Source organism: Ascidia mentula, chromosome 5, assembly GCF_947561715.1.
Source record: "Ascidia mentula chromosome 5, kaAscMent1.1, whole genome shotgun sequence".
Classification (NCBI taxonomy): domain Eukaryota; kingdom Metazoa; phylum Chordata; class Ascidiacea; order Phlebobranchia; family Ascidiidae; genus Ascidia; species Ascidia mentula.
In genome coordinates, this window is record NC_138570.1 from 14,097,748 (window position 1) to 14,114,467 (window position 16,720).

The 16,720-nt window shown below is 38.0% G+C and overlaps 1 protein-coding gene across 2 annotated transcripts; it reads left to right on the plus strand.

Annotated features, from left to right (window-relative positions):
* Positions 1–212: 212 nt before the first annotated feature.
* Positions 213–16,607, plus strand: LOC145904087 (E3 ubiquitin-protein ligase MIB2-like). 2 transcript variants are annotated; one of them, XM_082992322.1, is made up of 18 exons: positions 213–311; positions 691–755; positions 5,664–5,829; positions 6,948–7,119; positions 7,586–7,729; positions 10,603–10,754; positions 11,283–11,428; positions 11,657–11,801; positions 12,129–12,178; positions 12,410–12,518; positions 13,390–13,484; positions 13,588–13,748; positions 13,816–13,942; positions 14,045–14,254; positions 14,523–14,692; positions 14,949–15,043; positions 15,304–15,407; positions 15,732–16,607. In XM_082992322.1, the coding sequence occupies exons 1-18, from the start codon at positions 293–295 to the stop codon at positions 15,903–15,905; spliced, it is 2,304 nt and encodes a 767-aa protein (XP_082848448.1). In that variant the 5' UTR covers positions 213–292; the 3' UTR covers positions 15,906–16,607. The 2 variants fall into 2 exon arrangements, with proteins under 2 accessions (XP_082848448.1, XP_082848449.1); XM_082992323.1 differs by lacking the exons at positions 213–311; positions 691–755 and adding an exon at positions 4,142–4,210.
* Positions 16,608–16,720: the final 113 nt, after the last annotated feature.

The following is a 16,720-nucleotide window of genomic DNA, read 5'->3' on the forward strand; positions in this document are numbered from 1 at the left end:
TAAAAATTGCCAACGATAAAGAAACGACATCCACACCCCTTCCTGTTTGGAGCAGAAATGCTGGAAAATACATATTACAATGCAACACTGTTTATTATTTTTTTTAGCAATGATTTTTAATGACCAAAGTGCTTGTCGCGTGCATATTTTTAGAAAAAATAAATCGCAATGCAACATTTTTATTTTCTATAAATTGTCAATTTAGGGTATTTCCCAGGAAGGGAAGTACTGGTATTTCTTGGATTTTAAGTTTTTACATTGTTCCTAATTGACAAAGAAATAACGACCTCCTATGGAAATAGAAGAACAGGGTAAGACATTAAATACTTACTTACAAGATTGCAATGTAACTGTATAAAGCATGTTTCAAGTAGAGACATTAAACTCCACTTTGTGTACGTTTTTTTGTTTTAAAAGAGAATTCTTGTGTGATAACTTTTGGAACACAAGTAACCTAAAGTTCTATAGCTTAAAATTCATCTATGTTAATGTGTTCTAAAATTTGTAAAAAGTATAGTATGTATAATATATATATATATAGCCTATATATATTTTTATATATATATATACCTTTTCCAAATTTTTTATATGGGTTGTTATACAACTTTTCACAAGCCACAATGCAAAGTGATTAATGACATTAAATGTTTTTCAAAACATCTTTTGAACTGTGTTGTTTTACTTGTTTAGATGATGAAATACCATTGCTGGGACTAAGAGTGGTTCGTGGACCTTCATGGGAATGGGATGACCAGGTTAGAGATATATCAATATATATGTCAATATCACATAGACAGTGAAACTCACATGACCTTGTGATATGCTGAATAACTTTGATCTATATTGAAGAATATGGGAAGGGTTAGTGGATTAAATGAAACCAAAATACATCTAATTTTGTTCTTTATTGGTTTGCTTATATTACCAAATCAAAAAAAGTTCTATGTACTGTTGGTGAGATGGTGCATTTTCATGCAAAGGGGCTGTTTTTAACTCTAAAATTGAAACCTTTTCGTTATGATAAAATAGATGACTTGTTGCATTTTTTTGCATCTTGTTGTTGGTTTGAAATTGAGATAGAGATGTTAATTTACTCACTGACATATAATGTCTATTTAAATTCATCTTGAAACAAATGCATTGAAATAGTAAAAATTTAGAGCATAGACCGTCTTGATCTTAAATTGATAGTTGAATTTTTTTTCAATAACAAGTTATCATACTTTGAATAAGAACAATTGGGGTAGATTTGGTTAAAGCAAGCGTGAGTGCAACCAATATGAATTAACTAAATCAATGCTAGTTGTTTTCTCAAGTGTGGATGAAAAATCATGACAATTGGTCATATAAACACTTCATAACATCTATACAAAAAGGGCATGCATGATGTAAATTGTTTTTTTCAATGATTGATGATAAGGCAAAACGTTACTGGGATGAGTTAATGTTTTAATATATGGTTGTCAAGTTGTCAGAATTCTAAAATATTGTTCTTGGTGTTGTAAAATGCTTTGCCTATAATGACCACTTGTTATATATATTCACTTTTTCCAGGCACCTTCAACTTGCTTTGCACTTGAATGCATTACTTGTTCTCCCTTCCGTTTCATGTCAAGTTCACCGCTATCTCCTTAAGAGCGCTTTAGGGATTATTATGATTAATGACTTTGACCAGACGCATCACAGCGACCCACAGTCACCACAACTCTGTCCTCTGTTTTAGGCTTTGCTTGTAGATAGGCCCCCTCGGCATTATACAGGGGCTCATTTTTCTTCGTCATTGCAGCATGGCATCATCGCAGATGGCGCCGTTTTTATCAATGCCTTGAAAGAGACGCTGACAGGTCTTGGTGTTAAACCTTATCTGACAGTGCGTTAGTCAACTTCTCTTGTGGGGTAACCGTTGCCCAGTCCGGCCGTAAGCTTTTAATGAAACCCAACGATAGGGCGATGTTACGGCTTTGTTAACGACGTCACACAAGCCATTTGACTGGATGAAAAGGCGCCGAACAGTTTGTGGCGATTTGATAGCGCAGGCATTTAGCTCTGGTTGAAACGTGCCGTGTGCCCAAGTCGTTCAAAACACCACCCTTTCTTTCGAAACGTAAAATTATTTACAATTGTTTAAAAATCCTGTGCATTTTGAACTTGATTAATGTCTAAGCAAATTTCCTCCTAAAAACGTTTTTTATAATTAGTTGCCTCAGTGCATCGCAACATTTTTACTCAGGAACGAATATTTTTAGTTTCAACAAACTTGTTACATGAAGGGTACCCTTGAAAATATGGATCTGTATTATTGTCTGTCAAATCCAGTGCATTGATATAGTGCACAAAGCTCCACAAAGCTCCACATTTCTTACGCATTGCGTTGTGTAAACAATTTACTTTTCTTCAAGCAATTTTATCAATTGATCGACTTAACAAACACAAGCGACACCTCCTCACCGGCTGTTACCCGTGGTTCAATAATCAACAGACAGCTTAGTAATAAAACCCCACGTAGGCTCACTAAACCTCTGTCGGTTCTCATCTCAACTTAATCGATCCAAAGGCGCCTAATGGAACGGCAGGCTATCGATTTAGCTTTACAGTGATGTCACAATTGCGTATTTGCCTTCGGTATCAACATGTTTTTCCCTGGCATACGGTCGGCCTTTTGTATCAGATTGTGCCGTTGTAGTCAGTCAGCCGCTGTTAAATACCATTGGAAATTGATGGAATCTTCTTCCATGTTTTACTAACTCCCTGTGTAACGACTTTGTTGGCAATATTATTTTTTTATTCTTTCTGCGAGACGCCCAACCGAAAATTGTGCAAGTAAAATAGACAAAACGATCCACACTAAAAAGAGAAACAACCTGGCTTGTGCAGCTGTAAATGGCAAATTACATTTTGTGTCAATGTGCAGCACAATGTTTTTTACTTTTCCAAACACTTTTTTTTACCCAAGCCTTTCTTTCGGATTTTTATTCATTTACTGCAAAACATCTGTATGTTGCACAGGTTTATTTGATGTTTAAGCCCAAAACCTATAATGATGTATTTTAATTTAAACAGATGTTAATATAAGCAATGCCCTGTCTTTTAAAATATAAAAATTAAGCGGCGCTTTATATCACGAAACCGAATACATATGTAAGTTGTATAGCGAATTGTTTATAGTTTTTGTCAGAAACTTTAATATTTTGCACGTTTGTAATTAAATATATTTTTAATCTTTTTCATAAAAAAATCGATTCACAAAAAACACTTCCGTCCGGTGATCCTGGCAGAGATCTGAGTTAAATTTCGCCACAATATACGTTTATATTTCTGTCACTCAGCTATACCAAGCAGGTGCCATGCGTTGCTCATCTGTTTAGTGACCATAGGCTACAGCAGCGTTCGGCGTCGCCCGGGCGAGGTCCATTAACCCAACACTGGTGTTTATAAGCGACACGAAGGGGACATTTTCGCTCAGTCTTGCTTTGAGGCAGCGGCGCGAGGTTGTAAGTTCCTCCTACCTGCACTTAACTCAATTAGCCTCAGACGAGACGCGTTGTAGGCAGTTCGTTAGTCCCTAGGGCCCCGGACGCTTTTACCTATACGTCCGTGTATGAATATAGATGCAGATGATTACGGTGGTTAATTTGCGAGGGTCGCTGTTTGGTGATCTTTATTAGAAGCGCGTGCGTGCAAGAGCGGCTTTCATGCATTATAGATAACTTTTCTTTCGCGGGACGGTAAACAAGCAGCGTCAGCGCATTTATTTGCACGTTTTCTGCTTCTCGCATTTCAAGAAGAATTTTTTAAAGGTTACGTACAGATCTCAGGCTGAGATAAGACTTGTGTGCTAAATGTGCCTGTTGTTATGTATGTACATACCAGGTTTTCGTGCGGTGTATTAGCAGCTATGGCTCGTTTTTTTTGAAAAAAATCTGGTTTATAAGGTGACAAGAATCTCCTCCACAGTATTAATGTCATGTAGCAACAGGCAGCGATTCAGGCAGTTGGTAAATATCGATAAGCCGGCGATCCTGTGTGCGGTTTTGCGCATATCTTGCTGACACCTTATGGCCCCGCAGCCCACTGACTTACAACATCGCAATGCCTCAAATGTAAACACTTAACCGCGATGGCGACGTGTTTTTACAGGCGGAGCTCTACATTGTTAAGGTTCTGTTGTGACAAAGACATGGGACAAATTTTCCCTTGCAACACGTCCAAGGTAATGTGTCCAATATCGTAGGACTTAGTACAAGTACATATTTTTGGTGATAGGTAATAAAAGAGGTATTAATTTTCGTACAATATAAGCGCCAGAAAATAAACTGTACTGGCACAACATTTTAAAATACTTATGTTTACAATCCTCTCATCTACTTGAATCAGACAATGGTGATGCTTTAGCGAAATACTATATTGACACGTAGGCAAAAAGGTTGACAGCTTTAACCTGGAAATTAACGATTCCATGACAAGCGTTCTAAATTTATGAGATCAGTTGATTTAGTAAAAGTAAAAACACCAGTAAAATTTCAGGTACGCATAACAGGCTTTGTGCAGTTGATATTGTTTCGAAACCTTTTAACCAAAATTGTCGCTTATTTAGGCAAGATTTAAACAAACGTTTTGTATAATGTAGCAAATGACGCTGAGCTTGTGTTAAACTTTCATTAGGACGTTCATTTACAACGCCAATATTTACCGTGCCGTTGAAGTATTGCGTTTTTCACTTACATTTATTTGTGCCGAGTTTCGATGGTTGTGAACTTTGTGCGTAACGAGCAAGGCATGCAGACTCCATTAAAGGTTGTAAATATGTTGATGCAAAAACAGCGCAAAAATCTTTGTAGTCTTAACATTCGCTGCAAGTTCGCTAGACTTGGACGAAGGAAGCTTTTAGGCAAATTCCGGTTTTACGGTTTTTGGCTTTACAAGTACAGTGGTGAGCCTGATGGGATGAAATGGAAATGTGATACTGGCTGCTCGCGTCTCAAATCATGTTTGACGTGCGGGTTCCGCTTGTCGAATCGAGATTTAAACTGTGCACTGTGTGTCGTAACTTTCGACACCAACAAGACCCACAGCGAGTAGGGGAGTTTTTATCACGTTCTCCATTGCAAAGCGAGCATGTATTTTTGTAGGAACACAAGCGAATCACGACTTAAACGTCTGAAAGTGAGATAAATTTGAGTATTTCCTATATTTTCTTGTCATTTTCATGTTTTGTTAAATGCCCAACGGAACATTTCTAGAGCTCCAAAAGGAGTAAAAGACGATCACACCAGTATAAGATATTTATTAAAGAAATATTAATTTCGCCTATTGGCATCTTCAGTGTTTGTCTGAAAATGTCCAACGGAACACACGGTTGTTTGGTAAAAATAGAAATGTTAAGTTGGTCTTATTTTGTGATGTTCTTTTATAGTTCCAAAAAGTCACTAGTTGCCTAGGCATAGTAGCCATGTCACAAACTTTCAGGCAAAATAATAGCGGTCGACTTCTTTATAAGATTATTCCTCGGTGTAAATAAGAAGCTAATTCTGATGCCAAAAGGCGAAGTCGATTTTCCGAATGAATAAAATAGCTCATCTGATATTGACCCAACGTACGCAGAAGGCTCATAAACATTTTCGAAAACGTTCAGTGGACATTACGGTCGTTTATTATTAATTTAGGACAACAGCGAGGGGAATGTTGGAACAGTGATTGAGGTTGGACGGAGTGGAAGTCGGACACCGGACAAGACGGTGGTAGTTCAGTGGGATTGTGGAACGCGAACCAATTATAGAGTTGGTTACGGAGGCGCTCATGACCTCCTCGTTCTCGACAGTTCTCCTGCAGGTGATGTTTATGTGTGTGGAAATTACCGTGGTAAGAATCATGAATGCAGCAATAGGGACAGACACACGTGCGCTAATAAGTCCGTTTTTTCACTGGTTTTCGTGTCGGTAAATGACTGAAGTACACTTTCACATGTCAGTATGTGCAGCAACATGCTTGTCACACCTTTGAAATACTATTAGACTGTTCAATGGCAAATAAATTTTCATAAAGTTACTTTCAGGTATTATGATATTAGGAATATGCTTAACTAACCTTCTGGTATTTTATCCACTAACACAATACTGCTCAAAACAACTGTGACGTATGAAACACGTGACATTGTATCGGTATGCCAGCTACTGTGAATGATGAACCAACCCCCGCACGCTACAAAAGTTTAAATGTGTCAGTCATTGCCCAAGTTTAAAGTACCCGTAACCTTACCGTGTTATGATAGACACGAGTTGCTCCGCTTTGTTATCCCTGCATTCTCAAAGCATAGAACTTTATTCGTCATTTTTAAATGTGGAACTTACATCACAATTTTCACACAAGATAAAGTTTCCACCGTACGTTTCGATTCCGTAATGCCTCCAGTGACAAACATTTATGAAATTCTGTATGCATTTGTTGGCCCATGCTTCCCGAAACACTTTTCTTCCCTTTTATGTGGCTTCCGCCACAATCATTTCTTAGCGTAAGGTATAATGGTGGATAACCGCTGTCAATGGTTTAAATAGAATTGGACTATATGTACAACCTAACAAAGCGAAAGATTTACAAGATTGCAGTTTATCTAAAAGGCGGCCAAACCACATTCCTCGGGTTGGTTTGGCCCCATGGACACATAAGATAACCGAAGTACGCTGACCGTCCATAAACTTCAAAATAAACAATCTTATCACCTATATCATCAAATTTTTCACAATTTAAAGACAATTTAAAGTGTTTCTAAGAAGTATAGCGATACTGTTGTTTGTATGGCAAAGCATACGTTAGTTTGACACATGAATACGTCATTGTATTTGCGTACCTTGACTTCTGAGGTGTGAAAAAGACAAATCTGTGATGTACGAGAAAATGTCACCACCGCCCAAAACACATTTCCATTTGATAATTAATTTTTCCCTCTTCAGGTGTGAAACATAATGATCGAACTTGCCACGGTTGCAACCGGCAGGGAATCAGAGGCACCCGATACCGATGTATGGAATGTTCCAACTGTGATTTATGCACGAAATGTTACATGACCAACAAACACAACATTCACCACAAGTTCAAAAGATACGACAACGCCAAGTCATCGGGGTAAGACCGAAAACATGTTTCTTGCGTTGCCGTCGAATGTACACAGTTGGTCCATGTTTACCCTTGTAAAAAATGTCATAAAACCCCAGGAATTTGCCAGTAATGCTTTGTTTTGCCAACGGATCGAATTTTTCAACGAATGTTTTTCTTCATATCGTGTTTGGTTTTAACCGTGGTCAATAACTGTTGTAGCGTTTGCTATTATATTAGTTAGAAGTAGTAAGTCATTTACTTATTGATGAAGCGTCAATGTCTTATAAGCAATTTTTTTACTATTCAGCCTTAATTGTTAGATAGTTGCGTTATGTATAAACGTGGTGGTGTCGAGACGCTTAAAACGGCATCACGCACATTTTTGGTAAATTAAATCATTCCTTTACCACCAGGTTCTGTCTGCACAGCCTAATCATAAAAATTTGACTGAGCTCCGACGCATGTTTTGTTCAATTTATTGCTTGCCGTGCAGACGTGCTCTGTCGTCAAGATACGGACAGCCAACCACGCAGAGTGTGGGTCTCTATCCAGGTGCAAGAGTTGTGAGAGGATATCACTGGGAATGGAACGACCAGGATGGTGGAAAGGGTCGTATAGGAACTATAACCAAACTCTGGTAGGTTATTTTGCTGTTAGAACCAAAGCAACACATTGAAAAGTCAAGTAAAAACCCAATTGAAAGTTATTTTTCAAAATTGATTGGAAAACCAAGTTGTGACCTTGAATTAAACTTATATATTTGAAGCAAAAAACGACTTCTGACTAAACCTTGTTTGTCAAAGTTCGGAACATTGCTCATTTCCGCTATAATTACACATTAAATTTGAGGTTATTAGAGTATTTTGCCGTAAACATTAATATGATGCATAGCATGTGCTTATATACCCGATGACTTATTTTTGGTCAAAACAATTTAACACATGGGCATTTTTTTTCCTTTTTGAAAACTGTGTATGTCCCGATGTGCTGTGGTTAAGTCACTTTTCGTACATTAACAACTCAGAAGGGGACTTGCGGTTTCTGGGCAAAGTTGTGGCGCCTGTAGTCAATTTACGACCCGAGTCAGGCGCAGGTCAGGGGCTTTTGATGTGATTTTAGGCCCTGTTTGGTCCAAGAACGGGTCACTGACTCCCTGATGTGGTTCGTTACGGTGATCTTGTAACAGCGGAATCGAGGCGTGGTTGTGAAAGTGAATCTGGGGCAAAAGTGTTGCTCATTTTTACCACCATACGTTTGTATCAATTTTCTGACCAAAATCTGACTTTAATGACGTAAAATGAAAAACCTTTTCAGGATATGAATACAGTGCCCTTTCGGGTCTCATTAAATTTTTATGACCTTTGCTGAACTTTAAGCTAATTTAATCTTTCAAATTAAAATTGGCTATAATGGGACATACGTTAAAAGTTAGCAGAAAAGATCGTATTGCGTTTATATATGCTCGTCATTTTCAGGGCTCGACTGTCCCATCACTATCACAGCGCGTCGTTTTGACAGTTTGGATAACTCGTGAATAATAAATAGCACAGAATTTAAAGCTCAACTTCGCACCCTGCATATTTGAGGATTCTTCCATATAGGGTAGTGGATGTGGCAGGAACGATTATTTTTTGATGACTGTTTTCATGACGGTATTTACTAAAATACGTCATCGAAAATATAGTTAATCGTGAATGAATAGAAGTGACCATATCTATATTTATAAAAAAAGAATTGTTTTAATTTGTTGCTTAAATAACGACTGATCATTACTACTTTAACTTATGCTTGTGCGTCCATAACAACAAAAAACAATTTCTGTTAAACGAAGGGTATTCTTTTTTATCAGCTGCAAGGCACCTGAAGCCACACTTCACTCTTTATAGTGATGTATGTAATTTACTTGTCCCGTATCTCCGTTCAAGGTGGTTCATAATATACGCACGTGACACCTTTTATTACGTCACACACGCCCATATCTTGGCAGCTATCTGAAAAAAATTGCCGGTGAGTTTGCGGAACAGGTGGTCGAATGTTTACTCGTTTGTGGAAGTGCTGGTTTTCTTAAATAGATACCGATCTTTTGGCTTCAGCCCTGGCGGCGTTTCAAGGACATGAAACGGTTGCTGCGTAATAAGAGATCATTTTGCGATATAATTTTTAACGGACAACCGGTGTTCTATTAAACCGCAGCTTTAAAAATATTTGATTACGAAGCATTACAGTGTCCGATTTTCGCAAATTAGAATTTGAACTAAATGTGAAGAAATATGTCTCAGTTACAAACTTTTTGTAGAGTTGCTTCGAAAAAAGTTCGAGAAAAATATTATTTTCGATGCAATTTAGTAATAAAAAAATTACTTTCGTTTTTGATTATAGTCATAAATTATGAATTTGGATAAGATCGTAAATAAAAAAATTCTATGTTGACATAGAGATAAATTCCGAATTTAAGCAGTTGGATACCAGCGGATTCATTGCTACTGTATAACTCGTAAATATTATAACTTATTTGAATACAACAGATGTCATGATCTTTCATTTAACCTGCTTCGAGCGCCTGATCAAATTCAATCAATATCAGTGTGGGTCTTAAGTTCAGGCGGAAATCAAAGTGCGGAGTTCAAATAACTTTATTGGTCAATTCTCCAGGGTCTCTCAATATTCCTACAGTTTATTAAAACTGAAATAAATGGTTTCAGATCAATGGTTGTACGGCAATGCACCGTATAATTTCGAATTCACCATGCATCTTACACGCCCTTGGAGCTATTGTGGTGTTTCATGCAAGTCATAATATTCCAAGTGCAACGCAGCGTTTTTCCTTTGAACTGTCACTTAGCAACCGGAACGGGCCTCAACCTTTCAATCTCCTGCAATCATTTTATCGCCGTGACGTAGCAAATAGGCACATCACCCCGAAAGCTCCCTATGATCTCTATCTTTGCGATGATGTCACGGTTGCGAAGTCACGATGACAGATTGCATTCAAAGGGGGCGTTGACAGGCACAGGGTGCCAAGGTTGATTACAATTTGGTTGTTTGGACACGCGTCCACTTACGCTCGATTGATCATGCGTAACGAGTTTATTGTTCTGGTTGAATATGACGTTTTTTCCATATAATAAGAGCTATTGAACCATTGTACTGAAATGTGTTGTTGGTTATGTGGTTATTTCAATTTAGCGCCCGCTGAGCATGTTTTCAATCACGATAATATTTGGGTCCTTTAATTTTCAATTGTTTTGACTCCTTCAAACGTTGAATGCAACAACGTAAATTTATTATTGAATTGCCGACAATTTTCGTTTACAGCTCATTTTGATAATAAAAAGACTCTTTATGTAAACGTTTTTGCAGTCACGTCTGTAAAATTCCCCAAACGACAAAAATTATTGTGGTGTTCTATATCTTTCTTTCATTTGATAAGACATTTCAGTAAGGAACTACAGAGTAAAATTCTCCCCGGTTGGGTAAAGTTGGTTTAAACAATCCCCGATTATATTCCAGTGAAGTGGATGGAACAGAAACGGGAGCGACCGTACAGTGGGATACCGGACGTGTTAACCAGTACAGAGTCGGCCACAAGGGAAAAGTTGATCTGCGCTATCAACAGCCAGGTCGGGGAATTCCTTACTACAAGAATCATTTAATGGCCTGCCGTAAGTTATCTATTTTTTTAAATCACTGGACAGTTAGATCCCGTAGCGGGTTTTGGGATTTTTTTTTGTTAAAATTGTTAAAGGTATCCTTTATATATATATCTATATATATATCTAACCAACAGAAAGACAAATGATTTAGATTCCTCTGATATAACTTGTTAAATAAATATTTACCAAGTCTTTGTTGCGCATTAGACTGTCGGGAAATTTCTATACATAGTTTAAGAGTTTTATTGGTTCATCCAGTTTGAAGTTTCGCATACTTACTCACACGTTCCATCCAACTAAGCACCACGGACGCATCAAAAGTAGTGTAGATGCTTATAGCAGTATATTATCAATTAAAAGTATTAGAAAACCAAACTTTACTCCGTAGTCCAACCATGAACAAAACCATCAACTCCAACCCAAACTATTTTTAACCCCTCACTAATTTCTACTAACTTACGACACTGCTTTAATTCTTTTGCAGTTTTATTGAACTTGACCCTTTCTGCTTGCCTTGCATTAAATTTTACCTTTCAGACGCTTCACGATGCCTTCCCAGTGACACACAACTGCCCCCCAAGTGTCGCTTCAAAATCGGAGATCCTGTAATGGTTACGTTGTTGCCAGAAATCGTTAAACAAATGCAGGAGGATCATGGAGGTTGGAGCAGCAACATGCGGGATGTTAGTGTTGTGTTTTTGTTGATAGAATGAAGCTCTTTAAATTTAAGTCCGTAGTTAGGCTTTTCCTTCTCTGTATCTTTTACTTCTGACCAGAATTATTTAAAACGTAATCTTCCTTTTTTTTCCGAAGGTTAATTGACAGAAATAATATTTTGTCACAAAATAAGTTAGTGAAATTTTTGCGACGTTTTCACAACCAAACGAAAATAATACGCTCCTCCTCCTCAGCTGATTGGCAAGAAAGGTTACGTGCATCGCATCACCACACACAATGACGTTAGGGTGCAGTACAGACCCTCAGATCTGGGGAATTCCCTTAGTCGCGAAGAGTGCCGCTGGACTCTTAACCCAGACGCTCTGCAGCTTGTTCCAGGTTAGACGAACTAAGTTCATTTTTTGAAAATACTTTGGATAGTTTTTTATGAGCAATATAGGCAATATCGTTTTGTTTTCGGCGGGTTGCACCTATAGTTTGGTACCCAGTGGTTGACGACGTCTGCGTAGTCACCATCAATCTATTTCAGCTGGCAAGATCGTTAAGTCACCAAAGCTACACCGATGAGACCTATTATGTCGAAACAGTGGCCCTGTCTCTGCAACTAACTGAAAAATACTTTTTCTTGCTGCAGATTATCCAAATCATTTTGTATTCAAAACGATCCGCGTTAACTTCAGCGTTTTCATTAGTTTTATTTTACAGACGAACCAGCATCAGCCTCATCACCTCCGACGTCATTGCCCCCGGCATCGGTTGGTTTTCAATTCAATTCGTTTTTGCGCGTTTTGTAACTTTAACACAGTCCACACCCTCTGCTGTGTAAATGTAAACTTATGTTGCTACACAGTGTAATATACCTTAAAATAGTCCACGTCGAAGAGAGTATTTGCTGAAATACAAACAGACAATTTTTTTAGCTTCGCACTTTTATCACGTTTCCCCCAAAACACGTTTCTGAAGTTTAATTTCGTGTTTTTTTCCAGAGTTTTCCTTCAACAGTGAACCCAATCATGTCCAGTCAGTCACGTGGTTTTTCAGACGACTTCGTACAACTGAGTCCACAGATCGTGCAAATTTCCGAAGTTCACACACGTATGTAGTTATATCACATTAGTGATAGTTTTTCTTCTTACATGTTGGATTAAGTCGTTCTGCCTCATTGCGTAGTTATGTGAGAGCCACAGAATTCGACAATGTTTGACAATTATAGACTGTATGATAAAGTTGCCATCATATTAATAGGACAATAAAAGTTATTAGAGTTATGTTAATACGAAGCAAAATTGTTTATTACCGATATGGGCAACAACATTAAAATGTGGTTTAAGACTGGGCAACTATTAGGCCAGGGAATAGCTTGGATCGAAAGATACCTAATAGGTCGAAACAGTGACGCTTATCAACATGAAAGTCTTGTGTTGACTTTGCCGACAGGCATACTGTCTTAAAATAAATCTGTTCTTTGTACACACTTAAAACGAATACTTTTGTTCACCGAGGTTTTGCCTACTGTACAACTGGACTTCATCAGTGTAATGGGGAGGTATACACAAGGTGTCAGCGTTACCTTTTCTTGCGCTTTACGGCCTGTTTGTGTGTGTCGCGTCTGACCCTAGACTGTTTTTCTTGGGCGACGCTGTCGGGTTAATTTAATTGGCGTGTTTTTGAAACTGGCTTTATTGCTGCAGAATATGACAGTAAGCTGCTCACTTTTTTCATAATAATTTGGTTACCACTGTGCAGTAATTTACACATCACAATCACACTATGACGTCATAATATAACGTAACTTGACGTGTAACCACGTAACTTGTGACAGTGTGCCGCACCATTATCCTAATAAAACCCAGTTGGACAGCAGACAAATTAAATGATGAACAATATTATACGTTTAATTGTACCAGAAAATAAACAGATTATACTAAAGTACTTGAAGTCAATGCAGTTTAATGTTTTTTTTCAGCTCCTTTGATTCACCACAATGACGCAACGATCTGCGTGGAGGAAAGGTCAGAGCGAGTTGATGTAAGCGCAGTGAGCAATCAAGTCTCCTCTGCAGTAAGCTTATTATTCTTCGTTACCCGATACTTATAAGCGTCTTCATTTCCAAAACCACAAACAAAATAGTTTTTTTGTTTGAAATTATATGATTGTGCTACAGCACTCCTCCGAAGTGAAAAGTCCACTACTTCACTGGTTACGTCACGGTGGTGATGACGTCAACACGCTTCAACTTCTGCACTTGTGGCAAGATCAATTCGAAAAATGTGACGAAGGAGGTTACAATGCTCTGCACTACGCCGCATTGCACGGCATGCCCAGGTACAAAAATGTCAAAAAAATAATTTGGGAAACTGACATTATTTATTCACGAACAAATTGTTTAAAGAGTTCTGCAAGAAATTGTGCGTCGGCGTAGCGACCTTGTCAACGCCAAGACGACTAACGGAATGACCCCACTTCACTTAGGTGCGTCTCAAGGTCACGTGAATGTGGTAAAGATTCTCCTTGAAAACGTAAGTGCTGCATGCCACGAAAATGTACCATAAGTTGCCTCGCATTACTTTTTCAAAAACCCATACGCACTTTTCCGACATTGACCTTATATATTTCTATAGAGTTCCGATCCAAACTTGCTCAACGAAAATTCTGAGAGCGCTCTTTTTCTCGCTTGCAAGAAACTCCACATGGAAGTAGTCGAGGTTCTCATCAGCGCCACCGCCAACAACGTTGCCGTTTTTCAATCCTATTTCGAGTGTTTGGATTTGAAGGAATCGCCACCTTTCGTTATTTCCGATGAACTTTGCGATAATAGCGCTTGGTCAAAGGTAAACTATTTCGTTTGATTAAGTTTGTAGAACTTAATGTATGCCTCCATTGGTATCCAGTAAATGCAAAGTGAATTAAATTTTTTGAAACCAAAACACCGCTGCTCGTCACAGCACAACTGACACAAACTGACCACGAGGACCATAAACTAACTCATTACTAGTAAACTTAATAAAACTGTTATATCACTGATTCATAATGTTAGGCGTGACGTTGTTGGTCTGAGGGCACCGATAAATATGATGATTTGGTTGTTTTTGTGGTTAGGTCAAATCATGCCTGACGAAGCATTCGCTTTTATCACCGGACGGAAGTGTCCGAAAATCATTTGCACTCGCCTGTTTTCTTGTCGCAAACGGTGCCAAACCCTCGTCCAACGTAACACAACAACTGAGCACGGACGCCGAAGTCAACTGCCTGCTAGAATGCGGTCAACGGTAAGCCAAAACTTTCAGTTGAAAAAGGCGGAAGACATTTGTCTGTGTTTGAAAACTACCACAAAGAAATTACTGGCTCGTTGCAAATAGTTGTTAGTGCACTTTAACTGACACAAAAACTATTTAAATGCGTATCACCGCTTTTTTTATTGCGTTTAAAGTTAGTTTATCAACTTTTCAAACTCCTTTTAGTTAAAACTGTAGCAAACAAAAAAAATTGCGCCAACAATTTTTTTACAACTTCTATCTTTTGCAGTGAAACCAAATCCGATCATAAAATATGTTTACTCTGTGAAGATCTCTTTGCAACCGTGCTTTTTCAACCGTGCGGTCACGTGGTTTCGTGCACAGGTAACTTTCACTTTCACACTATCATGTAAACTACCGTCCCCAAAACAGCCTTTTATAAAAGCAATATTGTTTGTGTTTCTTTTTAACTTTCTATGTTAAATGTGGCAAAAAATTGGCATTATCGATTTCGCTCTTAACTGTCGCGTTATTAGACACGCAAATTAATTTAAAAATTGCCACGAAATCAAGAGAATGATAATAAATGTAAGATGATAACTTTTGTTTATTGGTTGACAACTTGTCCTATTCAACGTACATAGAATGCGCTCGTCGTTCAAAGAAGTGTTTTGAATGCAAGGAACCAATCCACTCAAAGTCGATCGACGGAAAGGATTTGCCAGCAACAAGCAATGCAGAAGAGATGGTATGCAATTTTAAAACAATCTGCACCTTGGCTCACATGTTTATAGCGTGTTAAACATGTTACAATTTTCCAAATGAATATCTGTGTTGTAGACTAAATCAGAAGTTCATGTGTATTAATTTCCAATTTGAAAATTATGTGTATTGGATGGTTTTCTTGTTTGACTGGCAACGGGGGGCGAATATATAACTATGGTACGGCGAATGTTCGAAAAAAATAAAATGGCACAGACCGCGAAAAAGGTTGAGTTGTCGCAGAGGGTGGGATCACCATCGTTTATAAATAACGTCCCTGCCTAAGACTTAATAGCGGTATTCCTTTCAGTTGGAAAATGTTAACGAAGAGAAGAATTGCATTATCTGCATGGAGAGACACAAGGACACTGTGTTTGTCGGTTGCGGACACATGGCTTGTAACGAATGTGCTAAGCAGCTGAAACATCAGCAATGTCATATATGCCGGAAAAAAGTGGAAAAGTTCCAGCGGTTTTACGAATAAGTTTTGTGGCCACGTTTGGTCTGAATCCTGTGAAGCAATATTTTAAATTTTGCTATATTTATACTTTGCTAAGTTGGGCCAGCTTCACATAATTATTGAGCTTTAGACCTGCAAAACATTTTCTCTTTGATGATTTTTAGCTGTTTTAATATGTAGAATAAATATATATAATCAAGGTTCTCATTTTTCCCACGCGCTTTGGAGTTTAAAAAATCGAAAAAGTTTTGCGTTGACGACAATAATTTTCCAAATTCCACCCGAAATTCTCTAAGTTTCTCGCAATGTCGTTTTTGTCTCTTCGTGTTCCAACTCGTGCTTTCTTGTGCAATTATATGGTACCGCCGTCTCACTGTCGAGTCCCGCCTATGTTTGTCCGTGCGTCGTAACTTCAAGCGTTTGATTGTGTACGAAAACTCCAAAAACAAGTTCCTCTATTTTGTTCAACCAACTCTCGAGGAGAATTATCAAATATATATCCTACGCAGTTTGATGATACAAGATTTTTGTTTTCCACAAAGCAGTGTAGCCTATGTCTCAGCAAATTTAGCGCATAAAGCGCAAAAGCATAAAAGTTAGTATTCGGTGATTTTTTTACCATGTAGTTTAAGAAAGCATTTTGGACTTGCAACCTATGAGCTTATCCTCGTTTAAAGTTTTGTTAACTGGCTTTTATGTCAACTAGGATCCCCTTTTATAAAGGTTGTGCTCTCGCAAATAAAATAGTTCATCTTGTTTTTGCGAGAAAATAAAGGACAAAATATGAAATCACATATGTGTCTCTTTAAACCTTAATCATGCTTTCAGCTTATTGAGTT